Raw genomic sequence first — 19,930 nt, 5'->3', positions numbered from 1 at the left:
TCCCTGGCCCACCCAGGGCTCACATTCTAAGTAGAAGGGCTAGGAGGTATTGAACCCCCATTTTACAGATGAGAGAACTGAGCCTCAGAGAAGTGAAGTGACTTGCCCAAAGTAACCCAGCGGTCGAGTAGCGGAACGGGGATTAGAACCAGGTCTTTCTGACTCCCGGATCCGTGTTTTATCCACCAGGCCCCGCTGCTTCTCTAGCTCTAACATCAAAGCTGATTTAGTTAATCTGTACCTGCATGTGGCTTCCTGAGAGTGAATAGTGTTACATTTTAGTCCTTCGTTTGTTCTTTCTTTTTCCTCCCTCAGTGGAGAATCCGGTGCCGGCAAGACTGAAAACACAAAAAAGGTCATTCAGTATTTTGCCAATATCGGAGGCACAGGCAAACAGTCTACGGACGGTAAGGTATGTTTTCTCCAACTGAGCGCCGCTGCCTGCAAGCAATTCTGCCTCTCCTAAGGGCCTTCTCCCCTCCTCCTCCTCCTCTTCCTCACTCCTCTCCCTCCCCGATCCCCCACTGGCCGACAACTCAACAGAATCATTAAATTGGTTACACTTCCGAGAGTGGACCAGCTTTCCCTACTGAACCGCTGAGAAATGGAAAAGGCAGCCGAGCAAAACCTGCCGGTGAATGCTCCCTCTGCTGTTGCTAATGTAGGAGCTCTCTAGCGAGTTCTGCCTCCGGAGCAGCCAGAAGCCATGTGCAGACAGCAAGGAAGAGACCATGCCTGGTTGTCACCATGGAAACACAAAAAGGAAAAGTAGTCCGATGGAGAGAGAAAAGTCCAGAGGGAAAGGCCTCGAAAGCTCTTCAGAGGGTGCCTTAACAAATAGGGAGCTCCTAAAAGGAAGTATTTAAAAAGGCAGAATTGGTATAATTGTCCCCTGTGTTTCCTGCTTTCTTCCTGTATCTCCCTTCATCAAGATTAGTCATAAAGATAATAATATTTGTGGCATGTGTTACAGTGCCAGCCACTGTAATAAACGCTGGGGTGGATACAAGCAAATGCGGTGGGACCCAACCCCTGTTCTAGGTGGGGCTCTGTCTCAAACCCCACTTTCAGATGAGGTAGCGAGGCACAGAGAAGTGAAGTGATTCGCCCAAGTGGTCACACAGCAAGCCAGTGGCAGAGCCGAGATTAGAACCCATGATCCTCCGACTCCCCGGCCTGTGCTGAAGACGCTACGCTCTCCCCAACACCAGTTCCTTGACTTCCAGTCACCTGACCCTTTTGCCTTGATGTGTTTCTTGGACAGGGATCCCTGGAAGATCAAGTCATCCAGGCCAATCCCGTGCTAGAGGCCTTTGGGAATGCCAAGACTATCAGGAACAACAATTCATCTCGCTTTGTGAGTATCGTGCCCATCCAGCCTAACCTTTTCCTGACCGACTAACAGAAATCCTGGTATGAATTAAAAAGAGAGGTTGTGGAATTTAATCATGAGAAAAGAAGGATTTTAATATAGTCTTGTCTGGAGGCAGGGGGGCTGGACTAGATGACCTCTCAAATTGCTTTTCGAACTATGATTCAAGGGCAGGTACATTCACTCCTAGGAGTTCATTCCCATGAAGCCACATCTGGCCTCGAGTTACCTGCGTGTAACCCATCAGGAACTCAACGGGCGTAGCTTTTGGGCAGCTTGAAACTCAATTTGCCCCATTCTTTCCATGAAGGCATAAGCACTTGTGTAAGAAACTGACTCATCCTTCTTCTTGCTCAGGGCAAGTTTATCAGAATCCATTTTGGCCCTTCTGGCAAACTGGCTGGGGCTGACATAGAGAGTTGTAAGTTGCTCCCTACTTTTATTTCCTTTCTGGCTCCTGTCCACCGCTGCATCAAACCAACGCTTTACCGTCGGCTTTAAGGCACCTGAATCGGCTCTCCTCCTCGTACCTTACCTCCCTGATTTCCTACCGATACCCAGCCTGCGCTCTTTGCTCCTCTAATGCCGACCTACTCACTGTACCTCCATCTTGCCTGTCTCACCACTTACCCCTTGCTCACGCACTTCCTCTCCTTTCATATATGACTCTCCCCTCCTTCAAAGCCCTACGTAAATCACACCTCCTCCAAGAGACCGTCCCTGACCGATTCCTTATTTCCCCTACTTGTTCTCCCTTCTGTACCACCTATGCACTCAATCTGTACCCTCTAAGCTTTCGATATTCACCCCATCTTCAGCCCCAGGTGGTTATAACATATTTGTAATTTATTTCAATTTCTATCTCCCCTCCTAAACTGTAAGCTCCTGGGGGCAGGGATTGTGTCTCTATAGAATTGCACTCTCCTAAGATCTCGGTGTTCTACCCACAAGAAGGGCTCAATAAATACAGTTGATTGCTGTCAGACTACTATCCACTGAGACCCTTCTACGCTCCCTTTTACGCTAACATTCGGCAGACCATCGAAATTGTCTTTCATCTGTTTTCTAAACCCCTGTCTGTTGAAACTAAATAAGGCCTGCATTTACTGGTAATTATTATTTTTTTTTTCCAGATCTCTTAGAGAAATCTCGGGTCATTTCCCAGCAGGCAGCTGAGAGAGGTTACCATATCTTCTATCAGATCCTCTCTAATAAGAAGCCTGAACTTCTTGGTAATCCCCATGCTCTCTTCAAAACCCAAGTTCCCTGATTTGTCCTTCATTAATAGAAATGGAAGTCGTTGAGGGTCTACTGATGCTAAGCACTGTACAGAGCACTTGGGGAAGAACAACGGAAGCCCAAATCACATTCTCCTTCCTCAGGGAATTACAATCTAGCAGGGAAGACAAACATTCAAATATTTACAAATAAGGGAATCAGAATCAGGAATTAGGAGCTAAAAGCTTCCCCTCTTCAGATTCCTGCCTAGCATCCACTCAGCTCGTCTGCTGTATCCTTTAATTGTTTAGGTTTGGAATTGTGTTCTCCGGAAAGCAGCATGATCCTAGTGGAAAGACAAGGATCCAGGAGATCCTGGGTTCTAGTCCTGGCTCAGCCACTGGTCTGCTGTGTGACTGTGGGCAAGATTCTTAATCCCCCTGGGCCTCAGTTTCCTCATCTGTAAATTGGTAATAAAATACATGCTCTCTCTTCCTGTGAGACTGTGACCACCATGCGAGGCAGAGACTGTGTCCCACCTGCTTCTCTTGAATGCACCCCAGGGCTTAGTACAGTGCTTTGCACATAGTAAGTACTCAGTAAATACAATCAAATGAATGAATATATAATATTCATTATATATCATCATTATTATTGGTTCCAAGATGTGTTGAAATAGAAATAGTGAGAAGCAGCGTGGCTCAGTGCAAAGAGCCCGGGCTTGGGAGTCAGAATCGTGGGTTCTAATCCCGGCTCTGCCGCTTGCCAGCTGTGTGACTTTGGGCAAGTCACTTCACCTCTCTGGGCCTCAGTTCCCTCATCTGTAAAATGGGGATTAAAACTGTGAGCCCCACGTGGGACAACCTGATCACCTTGTATCCCCCAGCGCTTAGAACGGTGCTTTGCACATAGTGAGCGCTTAACAAATACCACCATTAAATAGTGGCCTGCTGGAGCCCAGGAATCTCTTTCCTGGACTTGAATGGCACCTTCAATAATCTTTATACTATACTACTTAAAAATAGTCCTTATACTCTATCCATAGGCATTTTGGTCTAATGCAAATGCTACTGATCACCGTTATGCCCTCTGGATTCGCCTTTTCCTGCAGAAAGTTTGCTGCTGGTGCCCAATCCCAAGGAATACCAATGGATAAGCCAGGGTGTTACTGTAGTCGACAACATGGATGATGGTGAAGAGTTACAGATCACGGATGTAAGTTTAAAAGGGAAGCGCTTAGCAAGAAGCAATTGTGCTTGAAGTATATTTCGGCTTGTTCTTGAGACATTTTTCATCCCAGAGACTTCCTGGATATTTCAAATATATATTTGAAGCTGTATTTTTTTAATGATATTCATCAAGTGCTTACTATGTGCCAGGCATTACACTAAACACTGGGGTGGAGACAAGCTTACCAAGTTGGACACAGTCCATGTCCCATGTGGGGCTCACTGCCTTAATCCCCATTATATGGATGAGCTAACTGAAGCACAATTAAGGGTCTCGCCCAAGGTCACATAGCGACACAGAGAAAAGTTGGGATTAGAACCCGGCTCCTTCTGACTCCCAGGCCCATGCTCTATCCACTAAGCCACGCTGCTTCTCTGTATTGACTAACCATCTTTCTGTGGCCCGTTCTCAAAACCACTCAGGCTGAGGGGCCCACTGACCTTGGTCATTATTGCCATCTGCACTCACTGTTATTTCTCATATGCTGTAGGTCAACCAAGGATTTGTCAACAGTCCAACTTCAGCTGCTCAGAACGTAGCCGGTCTATTTTGAATTGGGTAGCAGTACAGTTCTGCTAACTATCACTGGCTGGGGGGAAACATCTGTCATCGAAAAGCCGAAAGTCACGTGGCCACTGACTAACTCGACTGTAATGAGTCCAATTCACCCTTTGGGGTGAACGGGGCCTTAATAAAGTGAAGGGTAATGCGGTAACCTATGCCCACGTCCCTTGTTCCGCATAAGAAATTGATTTTTCTGATAGATGTAGCCAGTTAATCAAACCACGGTTGGATAAGGCGAAGGTCCGAAAATACTCAGGAGACTCCTATTGATTAGGTAGCTGAAAGTTTGAATTCTAGGATTCCCCGGTTAATCACTATTAAAGGAGATTTACGTGCTCGATTTTTACCCTGGCCCGTGTTAGAAATAAATTCCAGGCCAACTGATTTAGAACTAAAATGTTTTTAAAAATGGAAAATTGTAGCCAGTTAAACCATGGTTGGATAAGACAAAGCTCCGAAATTACTCAGGAGACTCCTATTGATTATGTAGCTGAAAGTTTGAATTCTAGGATTCCCCAGATAATCAATATTAAAGAAGATTTAGATGCTCGATTTTTACCCTGGTCCATGTTAGAAATAAATTCCAGGCTAACTGATTTAGAACTAAAATGTTTTTAAAAATGGAAAATTGTCTTTCATTAGCATATTTAGATTTCAACTTCTCTAAGCTGAATAGTTTGGCTAGATAGTACTTTTTTTTTACCTAGTTAGATTGTGAAATTTGTCTGTTGTATTTATCATCATTTGACAGGAAAGCTTATTGTTAAAAGGTTAAGAAACAGAAGCTTCCTCGAGAATGTCCTGGGAATATTCTGACCTCAAAGTCCTAAAAACCTGCTTGGGATGTTGTTAAGTACTGCACGAAGGGCAGATCTCATGCATCTTGGGAATGGGTAATAGGTCGATCGGTCACAGAGATCTCTTTTGTGTGTGTATTTGTCTCTACTCACTGCCAGGTTGCTTTTGATGTTCTGGGATTCACTGCAGAGGAGAAGATTGGTGTCTATAAACTGACTGGGGGCATTATGCATTTTGGAAACATGAAGTTCAAGCAGAAGCCACGAGAGGAGCAAGCAGAAGTGGACACCACTGAGGGTAGGATGTAAATCAATCAGTAGTATTTATTGAGCACTTACTGTGTGCAGAGCACTGTTCTAAGCGCCTGATGGTCTCTTGGCTGAAAAACGACCACTTGACCGTCAAAAGATGTAGTAACCATCAATAAAATGAGCAGTGAGTGAGTTTAGTTCTCAGACTATCGATTGAATTTGTCGAGAAAAATGACAACGTTTAGTCAAGAATTCTGTAACCATCGAGGCCATTTAGGGGTGAAGCAAGCAGCTCTTGGAAGTTCTGAGTCATTCAGTTAATTGTATTTATTGAGCACTTACTATTTGCAGAGCACTGTATTAAGCACTAGGGAGACTATAATACAGGGGAGTTGGTAATAATAATAATGATGGTATTTGTTAAGCGCTTACTATGTGCCAAGCACAATTCTAAGTGCTGTAATCAGGTTGTCCCACGTGGGCCTCCCAGTCTTAATTCCCATTTTACAGATGAGGTCACTGAAGCACAGAGAAGTTAAGTGACTTGCCCAAAGTCACGCAGCAGACTAGCGGTGGGGCCGGGATTAGAACCCACGACCTCTGACTCCCAAGCCCGGGCTCTTTCCACTAAGCCAGGCTGCTTCCCTAATAGACCGAGAGCTGCATGTGGGACAGGGACTGTGTCTGACCTGATTATCTTGTATCTACTCTAGTGCTTAGAACAGTGCTTAGCACTTAGTAAGCATTTAACAAATACAGTTTAAAAACAGATTACAGTCTAGAAGGAGAGACTGACATTAAAATAAAGTACAGATAGGGGAAAGGAAAGATGACATGATGGGTTCCTTGTATTTTCTTCTCCCCGCTGAAGAATCATCAGGCCTCCTTCACCCCCCACTCCCTATATTTTGTCAATTTTGGTTGGAGCTTATAAGGCTATTGGGAAATCCATCCCAAGTGCTTTGCACAGTGCTACGCACAGGGTAAGTGCTAAATAAATACCATTGATTGATAGAGGGTACAGATCCAAGTGCATAAGCAAAAATGAAGGGAGGGCAAATAGGGGAAATGAGGGCTTAGTCAGGGAAGGCCCCTTGGAGGAGGGGTGATTTTCAGGCTTGGAAGATGACGGGGGGAGGCATGATGGTCTGTAAGATATGAAGAGAGGGGGAATTGCAGGCCAGAGGGGAATGTGGGCAAGGGGTTGGTGGCAAGATAAATGAGATCAAAATCAACTATATTGATGCTGAAGCAACAAAGTGTGTGGATTGAGCGGTAGTAGGAGGTCGGCGAGGTGTGGTCGGAGAGAGGCAGGTGATTGAGTGTTCAGGACCCTCCTCTTCTCTGTGTTAAATCAACTAAGTTCCTCAAGTTTCCAATGTGCTCATTCCAATTCTGAACATGAAATTGTTTCTAGACACGCCCTGCGTTAACAGCGGCTCCAAAACTATTTGGAATTCCGTGGACGGACCTAATTTGGAGCAGCTGGATTCCCTCAGAGCTTGAATGCTTCCCTCTGAACCCAGACTCCTGGAGGAAAACCCAGGCTGCCCTCATTAGCACAGTCAAAAGATGGGCTAGCAAACCTTTGTCAAAAGTGAAGGGTTCCCAGAGAAAGAAAAAGAATCTTGGATGGCATAAATTCATTCAGTAGTATTTACTGAGCACTTAGTGGGTGCAGAGCACTGTACTAAGCACTTAAAAGGTACAATTCTGCAACAGAGACAATCGCTACCCAACAACGGGCTCACAGTCTAGAAGGGGGAGACTGCCAAAACAAAACAAGTAGAGAGGCATCAATAGCATCGATATAAATAAATAGAATTATAGCTCTATACTCATCATTAATAAAATAAATGGAATAATAAATATGTACATATATACACAAGAGCTGTGGGGCGGGGAGGTGGGTAGAGCAGAGGGAGGGAATCGGGGTGATAGGGAGGGGATAGAGAAGTCGTGCTACAGCTGAGCACTTTTTGTTCTGAAGTTTTACTCTAGGAGTAGAGTGGTCTGATGGTTAGCAGATCCTAAAGCCACTTGTACATTCCCTCAGGTGAGTGGTGATGTCCTCAGGGAGAACTGTGAAGACTGCTGATTCTGTTCGATTTTTACCGGAGAGAGTAGGGAAGCGAAGACTGGGGCGAAACGGGCAGATGGATGGATGGTGAATTTTTAGATCACATTTACAGGACTGGATTAGCCCAATGAGTTGGCCCTCTGCCCAAGTCTACCTTTGATTTATTGTATGAGCCCTACAAAACCCAGGAACAGATTTATCATCGTCTCTCCCACGGGGACTAAGGTTATTGCTGGCCCTTAGTTAAAAAATGGGTTTTTTCAATTGTTCTCCAGCGCTCGTGGCCACACAGCTCCGGGAATGAGCTGACTTCTGGGCCGCTGCAGTCATACAAGGAACCCGCCCTTTGACACTGCTCCCCGCACAGGTCTTAACTGCAGCGTGCTCAAGTCGTTTGTAGGGCACTAACTGCAGTAGTGGGGGGGAAAAAAGGAAAAGTACCTTCTGTCAGTTATACAGACTTAATATTCTTCCCCCCGCTGAAGAATCATCAGGTCTCCTTCACCCCCCCCACTCTCTATATTTTGTCAATTTTGGTTGGAGCTTATAAGGCTATTGGGAAATCCATCAGCGATTCAGGAATTTAAGCTCTCTGTACCTCAGTTTCTTCACCTGTTGGTCACGCTGTGGCACAAAACCAGGGCTTCTCCCCCGCCTCCAACCTTTCAAGCCCCTCTCCTCCAGGATCGGATGAAAGTTTGACCGAGAAAATGGTGTAGATCTTCTCTGGGGGGGGGGGGGGGGCGGGGGGTATTTTATCTATCGATCAATCGTATTTAGTGAGCCCTTGCCACGTGCCGGGCCCTGTACTGAGCTTTTGCTTTAGACACCTGACATATTTAACTTCTATTTTCACTCCAACAGTGGCTGATAAGGTCGCCCACCTCATGGGCCTCAACTCCGGGGAACTCCAGAAGGGCATTACCCGGCCTCGAGTGAAAGTGGGCAATGAATTTGTGCAGAAAGGTCAAAACATGGACCAGTGCAATAACTCTATCGGTGCTTTGGGCAAAGCCATCTATGACAAGATGTTTAAGTGGCTGGTCGTCAGGATCAACAAGACCTTAGACACCAAGATGCAGAGGCAGTTCTTCATCGGGGTGCTGGATATTGCCGGCTTTGAGATCTTTGAGGTACTCTCCAACTTCCCCCGCTCCCAACACCGAGTTGCTCCCTCATCAAAACACATCGCTTCCCCAACCCCCAGCCTGTTTTTCATCATGTTACCTGGGGATAAATCAAGTTGTGCTTGCTCTTGGCTGCCTGTCATTCCGCACGACTCTTATTAGTTTGAAAGCTAAGCTACAAAGAAAAGCTGCAGAAAGACTCTTTTCAACTTAGTGAGCTGGAGCCACAAAAAACGACAAAAGGAACTGGGTAAAAACGGAGGAAGCGGAATGCTCGTGTCACCCATTAATGATAATTATGGCATTTGTTAACTGCTTACTATGTAATAATAACGTTGGTATTTGTTAAGCGCTATGTGCAGAACACTGTTCTAAGCACTGGGGTAGATACAGGGTAATCAGGTTGTCCCACGTGAGGCTCACAGTCTTAATCCCCATTTTACAAATGAGGGAACTGAGGCCCAGAGAAGTGAAGTGACTTGCTCACAGTCACACAGCTGACGAGTGGCGGGGCCTGGATTCGAACCCATGACCTCTGACTCCCAAACCCGTGCTCTTTCCACTGAGCCACGCTGCAACCACTGTGCTGAGTGTTGTGGTAGAGACAAGAGGCTCAGGTTAGATGCAGCCCTTGTCCCACCTGGGGCTCAAAATTTGAGGAATATCTTACAATACTTGCAGTTTTCCTAAGAATTTTTTTTTCCCCACCTGATTCCTTCAGGTTCCGGCCACTTTTCATTCAGGACTTAGATGTACGGGCCTGTCTGGATTTCCTTGTTTTATATCCTTCATAGGCACACACAGGTTTTCAAAGCTGGCAATAGATGTAAAGCCTTTAAATTTCAATACATGCGGCATTTTGACTCTCCTTATTGAGCTGCTTGTGGGCAACGTTGCATCAGACCTCTTAAAAAAAGTGTGGTTCGTTCATTCAGTCGATCGCATTTATAGAGCGCTTACTGTGTGCAGAGCACTGTACTAAGCGCTTGGAAAGTACAATTCAGCAACGAATAGAGACAGTCCCCGCCCACAGTGGGCTCACGGTCTTTCTGCATTAGAAGCAGCCTGGCTTAGTGGAAAGAGCCCGGGCTTGGGAGTCAGAGGTCGTGGGTTCTGAACCCGGCTCTGCCACTTATCAGCTGTGTGACTTTGGGCAAGTCACTTCACTTCTCTGTGCCTCACTCACCTCATCTGTAAAATGGAGATTGTGTCTGTGAGCCCCATGTGGGACAACCTGATTACCTTTTATCTACCCCAGTACTTGGAACAGTGCTTGGCACATGATAAGCGCTTAACAAATATCATCATTATTTTTCTCTTTCCATCATCTTCTCTTTCTCCCCGCTCCTTTTGCAGTTTAACAGCTTTGAACAACTGTGCATTAATTTCACCAATGAGAAACTACAGCAGTTCTTCAACCACCACATGTTTGTGCTGGAGCAGGAGGAGTATAAGAGAGAAGGCATTGACTGGGTCTTCATTGACTTTGGCCTGGACCTGCAAGCGTGCATTGACCTTCTGGAAAAGGTAAGAGGGGTCGACTGACTGGTGGCTACACGTTAACACTACGAGGAGTTCTCTTATTTCGTCGGGGTTGTATTCTTGAAGGACTTTGGCCCACGGGAAAATCACGTCAGAGTGGGAATTAATGGTTCAGGGAGGAGATGAATTAATCAGTGGTGTTTATAGAGTGCTTACTGTGTGCAGAGCACTTGGGAGAGTACAAAACACCAATAAACAGACACGTTCTCTGTCCGCAACGAGCTTACGATCCAGAGGGGGAGAGAGACGTTGATACGGTTTCCCAGCGTGAGCATATGTTCTAGAGGGTAGATGATTCCAATATTCCACCCTGACATGTTCTCTGGCCACCAGGACTTACAGACAGACCGAATTCTTAGGGTCCATCCTAGAGCAGACCTAAAACTCTCTGGCTCTACTGGACCAGTGACAACACTGATATGGGCCAGATCAAGCCGACCTGAACCAGGGCAGAAACTTGGGGCCATTCATTCAGGCTGAACTGAAGTCAAATCATGCACCCACAGTGAGAGCGGGTAGCCAAGGTCCACTCAAGTACTTGCCCAGGTATTTCTGGTTGGCAGGGACCGGGCCTACCAACTCTCTTTTACTGTGCTTTCACAAGCACTGGTTCAGTGTTTTTCATAAAGTAATTACTCAATAAATGGTTTGGATTGATATATGGGACAACGTTCACACACAATCACACACATATCTGCTCTCTTTCTTAGACCATGAAACCTCTCTGATCTGAGACTGTCGCTTCATTGTTTTTTTTCTCTTTCCCTCTTAGCCCATGGGCATCTTCTCCATTCTGGAAGAGCAGTGCGTGTTCCCGAAAGCCACGGATGCCACTTTCAAGGCTGCCTTGTATGATAACCATTTAGGAAAATCAAACAACTTCCTTAAGCCCAAGGGAGGTAAAGGCAAAGGGCCAGAGGCCCATTTTGAGCTGGTCCACTACGCCGGCACCGTAAGTATTTGTATCTGTTACACATCCATTAGTAATCTGTTCTTTCGGACCACATTCCAGCAAATCACACTTCCAGACTTAAGTGCAATTCCAAATATTTTATTCCGGTAATCAATACTGTGCTGAACAAATAATGAGCAGTGTTTTAGGTTTTCTTAGGGTTAGCGTTTCAACCTACCGACACTTGAAAGAGGATGATCTCAAAAACCTGAGCTGTACCTTATGCGGAGTCCCCTCTCTTCGTTTATTGAACCCTCACTTGTGTGCAAAGCGCTGTACTAAGCTCTCTTGCTCAGAATGGTCCCAAATCCCTCAGGCAGTGAACCCTGTTTTCAAATGAATTCCTTTTCTGCCAGCGTACCTAACATTCTTAGCCACTTATAGTGGCTCACAAGGCACTTGGTTCATTTAAAAGGTTCTATGCCTTTGTTAACCCTCTTTTGGAACTATATCCTGACAGGAGTATATTTGAAGGAAAAACCAGAACCCATTAATAGTCCCCAATTCAAAATCTTGACCCTCCCAGAGACCTTGCCCAGAAAGCCATCAGTGAGAGATTTCTATGGAATGATGGGCTTTCTGACCTATAGCTTCATTAGGGCAGAATGAGCCCTTAAAAATACGTATCGCTTGAAACTCCAGTGTTAATGTAAAAGCCAGGCCCTAGTTCTTTCTCAGTGTTTGTTTAGCTCTTCATGTGTATTCAATGGTAGGCAAATGGTAGCCTTTGGAGAAGGCTGCCAAGCAGCTGCGCTTGCCCTGATCAGAGGGAGAAGGATGTGATGATCTCAAACCCAATTCTGTCAATTAGGTGAATGAGAGAATGTGGATTATATAAAGAAAACCAAAGGATCGGAAAGTATAAAATCAGGAGAAAAATCTAGCATTTACGATAGAAAGTCCATTTTCTAAACATCTTAAAAAAAAAAAAAAGCTATCAGATCAGTACAAGATTAGACCTGGGTTGGTTCAAGGTAGCAAAAATCAGTTGTTTTCCTGAACTATCCTTGGTCCCACTTCGAGAGAAAAGGTGACTTTCTACTCTATTCTAGATTAAACTCCTTGTGGGCAGAGATCATGTCTCCCAACTCTCTTGGGTTGTACTTTCCCAAGCACTTAGTATAGTGATATGCACACAGTAAACACTAAATACCGATGATTGATTACTTCTCATTGTTTCATCCTGATGGTTATTCAGTACTTCTGGGGATAAATACGACCCAACTTATCTGATATTCACAGCGAAAGGCAAGTAAAGCATAGAGGGGTTTTTTCTCGGCCCTTGTTTAAGCACCGAACCTAGGTGGCAGAGAATTTGTCATTCAAACACCTTCTCTGTTGTTAGGAGGGAGAACCTGTTTGATTTGCAAATCGAGAGAAATGTTTCTTGCGGGTCATTCAGAGTGATGGGTTTTGTCTTCTCTAGGTGGGTTACAACATCACTGGCTGGCTGGAGAAAAATAAGGACCCACTCAATGAAACAGTGGTGGGCTTGTTCCAGAAATCCAGTCTGGGCCTCCTTGGCGTCCTTTTCAAAGAAGAAGAGGCTGCAGGTACAGCAGATCCATCCATGGCAATATCTCAGTCCATGATTAGGATTTTGGTCAAAAGTCAAGGACACCAAATCTCTGTTGCTTATCCAAAGAAGGTGTGTCTCATAATTCAGATCTGACAATCTCTCCAAATTCAACCTGTTGGATCTTCCATCTGATCATCTCTCCATCCGCCTTTCTTCTCTTCGTACTCTGTTACTTCTCTCTCCCAAGCACTTAGTACGGTGTTCTGCACGCAGAGAATACCGATGACTGATGACTTCTCCTTCCCTTTCTTTCCCCTCCAGCAGTCACACTATTTAGGAAGAGCAGAAGCTAGATGTACCCACTGAACAACGGCTAAATGCACAGATGAAGTTGTAGGATAAACTATAATAATAATGCTAATACTAATAATTGTGGCATTTGTTAAACGCTTACTGTGTGCCAATCACTGTTCTAAGTGTTCCTTTTTAACTGAGAGAGGAGCCAGATGTATCTGCCAAAATCAGGCAGCTCTTCTGAGCACTGAGAAAATTGGCTCCCTCTGAACAAAGCTGACTGGAAGGAACTGCTAGGAAGAGACACACACCGCAAGGCTGAGAATGAGAATTCCCTCCTGCTGGAAGCAAAGTAGCCTTGGCTTCTGAGAACTAGGCCGTTGTCAGGGACTTAGTGTCCAGAATGAATTGCTCTCCCGTTCGATCGTTTCCTTTCCAGTCAGAACTATCTGAGTCCTTCACGGGTGAATGAAACGGCTTGCCATTAAACGGAAAAACTGCGATGGTTGAAAATCTTCAAGCCACCACATGCAAAAGCTTGAGAGGATAAATACAAATTGTTTTCTTTTTTAAAAGCCCGGCAGGTGACACTCAGTTTATGGTTTAGTGGATAGAGCCCAGGCCTGCAAGCCAGAAGGTCATGGGTTTTAATCCCAGATCCACCACTTGCTTGCTGTGTGACCTTGGGCAAGTCACTTCACTTCTCTATGCCTCATTTATTTCATCTGTAAAATGGGGATTGAGGCTGAGCCCCACGTGGGACAGGGACTGTGTCCAACCCCATTTGCTTTATATACCCCAGCGCTTAGTACAGTAACTGGCTCATAGTAAGCACTTAACAAATACCACAATTATTATTATTCTTATTTTCCCCTTGGCCAAACACTGAGGTTAGGACTTTGAATCTCCCTGGTGAGCGGGGATAGAGTTGCCACACTAAGGCCAGAACCAAGGATAGGCTCGTCGGGGCCAAGAACTCAGAGTATCTAATGTCTTTAAGGCCCTTGAGGATGATGTAAAATAATGTGACTTATTTTACTATCTTAGCTGGGAGCAAGAAACAGAAAAGAGGATCTTCCTTCATGACTGTCTCCAACTTCTACAGGGTAAGTCATTACTACTCCAAATCCACCCTGAGCAATCTTTATCAGTTCTTGTCACCCGCAGTGGTAGCGTGGGGATTGCTGAGCGTAGAATCCACCTTTTAATTTCCAGTGTACTGCTTTTACTTCAAGCTGCAGCCCTGAGAATGTGTGTGGGGATCTCAAGAGCTCAGTCTCTTAAGTAGACTGATGGATTTTCTGAGCTAGCACAAAGCTCTTTATATTTGCATCAGATATTTCTTTTCCTCAGTAGTCAGTGTGAGTTACCAACAATCTTTCTCGATGTTTCAGATATTTCTTTTCCTCAGTAGTCAGTGTGAGTTACCAACAATCTCTATGTGTATATTTCTCTCTCTCTCTCCCCACCCCCGTGTGTGTGTCTGTGTTTGATTGCATGTGTAGGTATGTTCTCCCCACCCCCTCCAGGGAAGGGAGTATAACTGTGGTGTAAAATGAGGAAACTGTGGCATATCACGGGTTGGGCTACTTTAATTTTTTCCACTTGAAAACTTGACCGTGCCCTATCCCCGATCTTGGAGTAGATCCCCAAAACCTGTCTGGCTAGTCCCCTCTTTGATTGAGCCATTCCAGGACTGGGGTTCAGGAACTTGAATCTCATTCCCTTCTGCGCTACTGATTCAGAGGTTGGACGGCCTGAATCCCTGGGATCTAATCCCTTTAGTTTATCTCACTCGTTTCATTTCTCCTCCACCCTCAGGAGCAGCTGAACAAATTGATGGCCACACTGCACAGCACCGCCCCCCACTTTGTCCGATGCATTGTCCCCAATGAGTTCAAGCAGTCTGGTAGGTATCGGGGGAGAGACAAGCTCATGGGCTTAAATGGAGTCTCAAGGGCTCATAGGTCCAGCACCCCGCCTCCAGGCGGGAGGATGCTCAAATCATCCCAAACAAGTTGCCGTCTGTTCCTTTCTTTGAAAAATCTAGAAGAGAGACTCCACAGATTCTCTCAGGAGCCTTCCCCGACTCCTCCACTATCTCTTGGACACTCGAGATGTTCTTCCCTTCTGCAGTATGTTAAGGCTCAGCCACAATCAGCTTGTTGGGCAGCGGCTGGCCTCTTAGTGACCTTCTGTGGCCTGCCTTTGTGAGCACCTGCGGGAGGGTGTGCTGATCTGTCTCCTTTGCATTGGCAGGGGTGGTGGATGCTCATCTGATCATGCACCAGTTGGCGTGTAACGGCGTCCTCGAAGGCATCCGTATTTGCAGGAAGGGCTTCCCCAACAGGCTGCAGTATCCTGAATTCAAACAGAGGTGAACATCTCCAGCTGTGATAACCCTGCACTCGATTTATGGGCTCATCGTAAAAAGTCTCTCTGTCCTTTCCTCTCCTCCCCACCCCCTACTATGCCCCTCAGCAACAGTGGGATACCAGGTGGCAAATCTCTCTTCTGCCTTTTCCCGTATATTTTCTCCGGTAGGGACCCACGCTGGAAAAGCCTGATTCTCCACAGAGTTTAAAGGCAAACAAGGACAATTTTTAAATAGTACCTGGCACTCAACCTTGCAGCCATAAAGCAAACCCGTCATTCTGCATGCCTTTTCCTCTGTTTAGATACCAAGTGTTGAACCCCAGCGTGATCCCACAGGGATTTGTGGACAACAAGAAGGCCTCAGAACTGCTGCTTGGCTCTATCGAACTAGATGTGAATGAATACAAAATCGGACACACCAAGGTATTCCTCTCAACCTGCGTTTTACGTCACCATTCAGCCATCTAATTTGATAGCTTCGGACACTGACTTCAAGCCCTTGGAAGGAAAAGTGCTCTGTGCATCTAAGAAAGAAAGAAAACCTATATGAAGAGCATAGAATCCGGCCCAGGGCAGTGGAATTAGCATACGTGGGTGGAAGACTGAAGGGTCATGAAGACCACAGTTCTACTTTTCATCCCAAACCACCCACAGCTCTAAGGCCCGGGGCCTTCAGCCCACATCACTGACTCAGGACTGACTCAGAGGAAGGTTTACCACCTGATGCTGACTCACGAGCACTCGGGTTGTTCTTGCTCTCTATCCTAGCTATCTCTTCATCTGGGGAATCTGACAGGGCGGCCGCACTCAGTGGCCAGATCCCGGGCTTGGGAGTCAGAGGACGTGGGTTCTAATCCCGGCTCCGCCACTTGTCTGCTGTGTGACCCTGGGCAAGCCACTTCACTCCTCTGTGCCTCAGTTACCTCATCCGCAAAATGGGGATAAAGACTGTCAGCCCCACATGGGACAGCCCAATTACCTTGTACAAATCTACCCCAAAGCTTAGAACAGTACCTGGCACATAGTAAGCACTTAACAAATACTGTAATAATTATTATTGTTATTATTAAGAGTACAGTGCTCCCCATCCAGTGCGCACGATGGGTCCTTATCTGTTAGCCTGCCAACTATATGATCATCCAGCCCAAGTGAATTGTCCTTTTATTTAATTGGTGATGCACTGCTTTTCCTACCTCCATGTTATGTGGACACTGTAGGAGCCTGTTTTTGTGATGGCATTATTTAGAGCCCACTCTCAATTATCTGCAAATGAATTATACCCCTTGTGGATTGTCTCCAGGAGATTTCTAAGTTTCCCCCAGCCTGTCTCCTGCTGATCATCTACTACACTGTAGCAACTTTAATCCGCAGCAATAGCTCTCTCCAGGCTCCAGAGCCAGAGGGATGCTTCTCCGCATCATTCCGACAAATCCCCAGCCCCCTTTCCTCTCTCCCCAGATGGTAGCTCCTCCACCACCTCCATTTGTCATGTATTATCCATATTCCTTCTTCCCTCATTAGTGTGCGAAATTGAAATTAGCTGTATCCTGTCCGCAGCCTCTACTACTTTCTTGAGCCACCCTCCCTCCCTTAGCTCGTATTTATTGAGGATTCTTTGCAGAGCACCGTACTGAGCACTTGGAAGAGTACAACAGAGTTAGTAGACAGAATGACTTCCCTCGAGAGTTTAAAGATCTATTTGTAAATGCTACCGGATGGGGAGGGGAGAGGGATCAAGTACCCGAGTACTTAAGCGATGCCAAGTACTTAAGAGGTGTTGAAGTATATTCCCAGGGACACGCTCTTACATGTCAGATGACAGTACTCTTTGTATCAAAAACCGCAACATGGAGATACCAATCCAAATCTGTGTACTTTTTCCCAATTGGCAACCCCTGGATAAGTTGGGAGGGGTGGGTTGGGGGAACATGGGGGAGAGATGAAGCTCAACTCCCTTAGCCTTCTGAAATATTCTTATTATCCCAGAATGGAGTGGGACCTTCATGGGTTTGCTCCAGTCTGGCTGAGTAAGACAAACATTTAAAGAGAGGTAGAGCAGCTGGGACCGATCCAAGTTAAGACCGATAGGGATCGCCTCAGTGCTGGTCTGTTTGGAGATTTTTCTCATTCATTTTATGGTACTTGGTAAGCACTTACTATGGCCGGGCCCACAGTAAGTAGGAGGGAAAACAGGCATTTAATCCCCATTTTACAGATGAAGAAATTGAGGCACAGAGAACTTAACTGACTTGCCCAAGGTCACACAGCAGACAAGTGGTGGAGCTGGAATTAGAATCCAGGACTTTCTGACTTCCAGACCTGTGCATTTTCCAAAAGGCCTTGCTGCGTCCCTAAAATTAAGTGGGTGCACCTACAAAGACCTAGAGTCGTCCTGAGGAAAAAAAGATGGTTCAGTCAACCTACTAGTGCTCAATCAAGACTACAGTTGCTATGAGAATTTCACACGCAGCATTTCTATGACTTATCAATGGTAATGGTATTGACCAAGACAAAAAACCAGAGATGTGAATGAAACATGGTTTCAAGCAGCTGTTCAGAAAGGAGACACCTGCCTGCCTAAGGAAAGGGCTTTGAGCTTTCTCTATTTGGTTAGTCCAAACCCTAGAGACGTTTGAGTCATTAGGGAGCAACTCCGTCTCCAGACTGCTTTCTCATCCCCTCTCTCCTTTCCCTGGCTGCTCCCTCAATCAGACTCAGATCTTGCTGCTGGTAATTTCCTGGTATGCACAGTGCCAGTTTGGGGGAATTTTTTAGAACATCCTCCAGAAAGCCATCCCCAATTAACTGTCATCATGCTTGTTGTCACATCAACCCAAAAGCCACCCTTAGGTATTTCAATCTCATCCTCGGCGTTTACGTATATGTGTATATTCATTGGAATAGTTAATTACTCTGACACATTTGTACCACTCCTTATTATCAAGTCTCCTTCCCCCAACCCATGTGTTAATCATTTTTGTCCATTTTCCCCTCGAAGGCTGGGATCATGCCTACTAACTGTGTCGTATTTTCCCAAGCATTTAGCACAGTGTATTGCACCAGGCAGGTGCTTAATAAATACGAATGACGGATAGAAAATTACCCAAAGGGCTGGTTTCAAAGTGGTGATGTTATACTGGAATTTGATTTTCTGTGGTGGTGTCCTCAGGTGTTCTTCCGGGCTGGAGTCTTGGCCAAGCTTGAAGATATGCGAGACGACCGTCTGTCAAAGATTATGATCATGTTGCAGTGCCAACTTCGGGGTTACCTGGCGAGGATTGAATTCAAGAAGATGCTAGATATGAGGTATTTGAAAAATAAACCTAGAAGGAAAGACATCATTCATTTCCTACTTAGGCATCCATGATCGTTCCATCTTCATTTCCTGTAGAGGAATAAAAAATTAGAAGCTGGATTTCAAACATTTTTCCCAGTCCTAAACACCAACTGGCAACCTTTCAGGCTAGCTCATCCTGGGCAGTGTGGGTGCTGCCAAACCTATTCATTTCTGCCAGCCATCCCCCTCACGTTGAGATAAAGATGAGCAGTGTTCTGACTGAAGGGAAAATGGAACAGGGAAATAGAACTGGGGATTTTTTAACGCTATTAGTTAAGCCCTTACTACGTGCCCGGCGCCGTTACTAAGCAGTGGGGTAGGTACAAGCTAATCAGGTCGGACACAGCCCATGTCCCACGTGGGGCTTACGGTCTTAATCCCTTTTTTACAGATGAGGGAACTGAGGCCCAGAGAAGTTAAGTGACTTGTCCAAGGTCACACAGCAGACAAGTGGCGGAGCTGAGATTAGAACCCAGGGCCCTCTGACTTCCATGCCCGTGCTCTATCCATTAGGCTGTGCCGCTTCTCAGGTTGAAATGAAGAGAATGGATCGTGGGGCAGGGTGGCTGCAATGGGGAAAAATTGTGGACACCTATTGGAGAGCGATTCTTTACCCAGCAACCACTGAGTCCTTATTTGTTTTTTTCCTTCCTAAACAGTATTAATTCTTGTATTCCACTTCCCTTGAAGGGGCCCGCATTCTGAAACTATTTATAGCCAGCACGGCCCGCGGAAAGACACCTCTGGTTCTGGAGCTGAGTGTTTTAGGTTTTGATCCTGCCGGCAGATAGGATCAAATATTCATTGGAATATTTAATTGGAATTAATAAATCCATTATTTGAATAATACCATTATCTAAATGGAACATTCATCGGAATACTTAACCTCTCTACTCGTTTCCTCATCTGTAAAATGGGGCTAACGCTATTTGCCTCTTCCTGCCTCTCACGGATGTGGTGATGATAAAGCGAGATCGTTAACGTGAAAGCATTTGGGAAAAACAAGCGCTGCACAATCTGAAGGTATTATTTACTAGTAAAATTGGATACCAGTCGAACTCTGTGGCTAGTGCTTCACTAGGCAGGACCACACCACTGTGAAACTGACTCTGCTTCCTTCAAGATTTCCTGAATACTGATTCCAAACATCCGAGGCGAGTGAAGAAGCAAGTGGAGCCGTTAGTCAGGGTCTCCCCACAGATTAAGCCGCCAGTCTCATCATTAACTCGGAGCTGTCTAGGAATGTTCATTTTGTTTTCGCTGTCACTGT

General features: G+C 45.7%; 1 protein-coding gene across 1 annotated transcript in view; it reads left to right on the top strand.

Annotated features, from left to right (window-relative positions):
- Positions 1-19,930, top strand: part of LOC100081497 (myosin-16) — a 59,961-nt gene that overhangs the window by 8,775 nt on the left and 31,256 nt on the right. The window contains exons 5-19 of the mRNA XM_001511831.4: positions 316-412; positions 1,265-1,357; positions 1,730-1,793; positions 2,506-2,604; positions 3,702-3,805; positions 5,341-5,479; positions 8,378-8,646; positions 9,997-10,167; positions 10,955-11,134; positions 12,561-12,687; positions 13,995-14,053; positions 14,769-14,856; positions 15,207-15,324; positions 15,626-15,746; positions 18,493-18,629. Of these exons, the coding sequence (XP_001511881.2) occupies positions 316-412; positions 1,265-1,357; positions 1,730-1,793; positions 2,506-2,604; positions 3,702-3,805; positions 5,341-5,479; positions 8,378-8,646; positions 9,997-10,167; positions 10,955-11,134; positions 12,561-12,687; positions 13,995-14,053; positions 14,769-14,856; positions 15,207-15,324; positions 15,626-15,746; positions 18,493-18,629 (1,866 nt within the window). The remainder of the gene's footprint in view (positions 1-315; positions 413-1,264; positions 1,358-1,729; positions 1,794-2,505; positions 2,605-3,701; positions 3,806-5,340; positions 5,480-8,377; positions 8,647-9,996; positions 10,168-10,954; positions 11,135-12,560; positions 12,688-13,994; positions 14,054-14,768; positions 14,857-15,206; positions 15,325-15,625; positions 15,747-18,492; positions 18,630-19,930) is intronic.

Source organism: Ornithorhynchus anatinus, chromosome 2 (assembly GCF_004115215.2).
Source record: "Ornithorhynchus anatinus isolate Pmale09 chromosome 2, mOrnAna1.pri.v4, whole genome shotgun sequence".
In the NCBI taxonomy this organism is placed as follows: domain Eukaryota; kingdom Metazoa; phylum Chordata; class Mammalia; order Monotremata; family Ornithorhynchidae; genus Ornithorhynchus; species Ornithorhynchus anatinus.
This window is presented reverse-complemented; position numbering and strand designations above follow the sequence as displayed.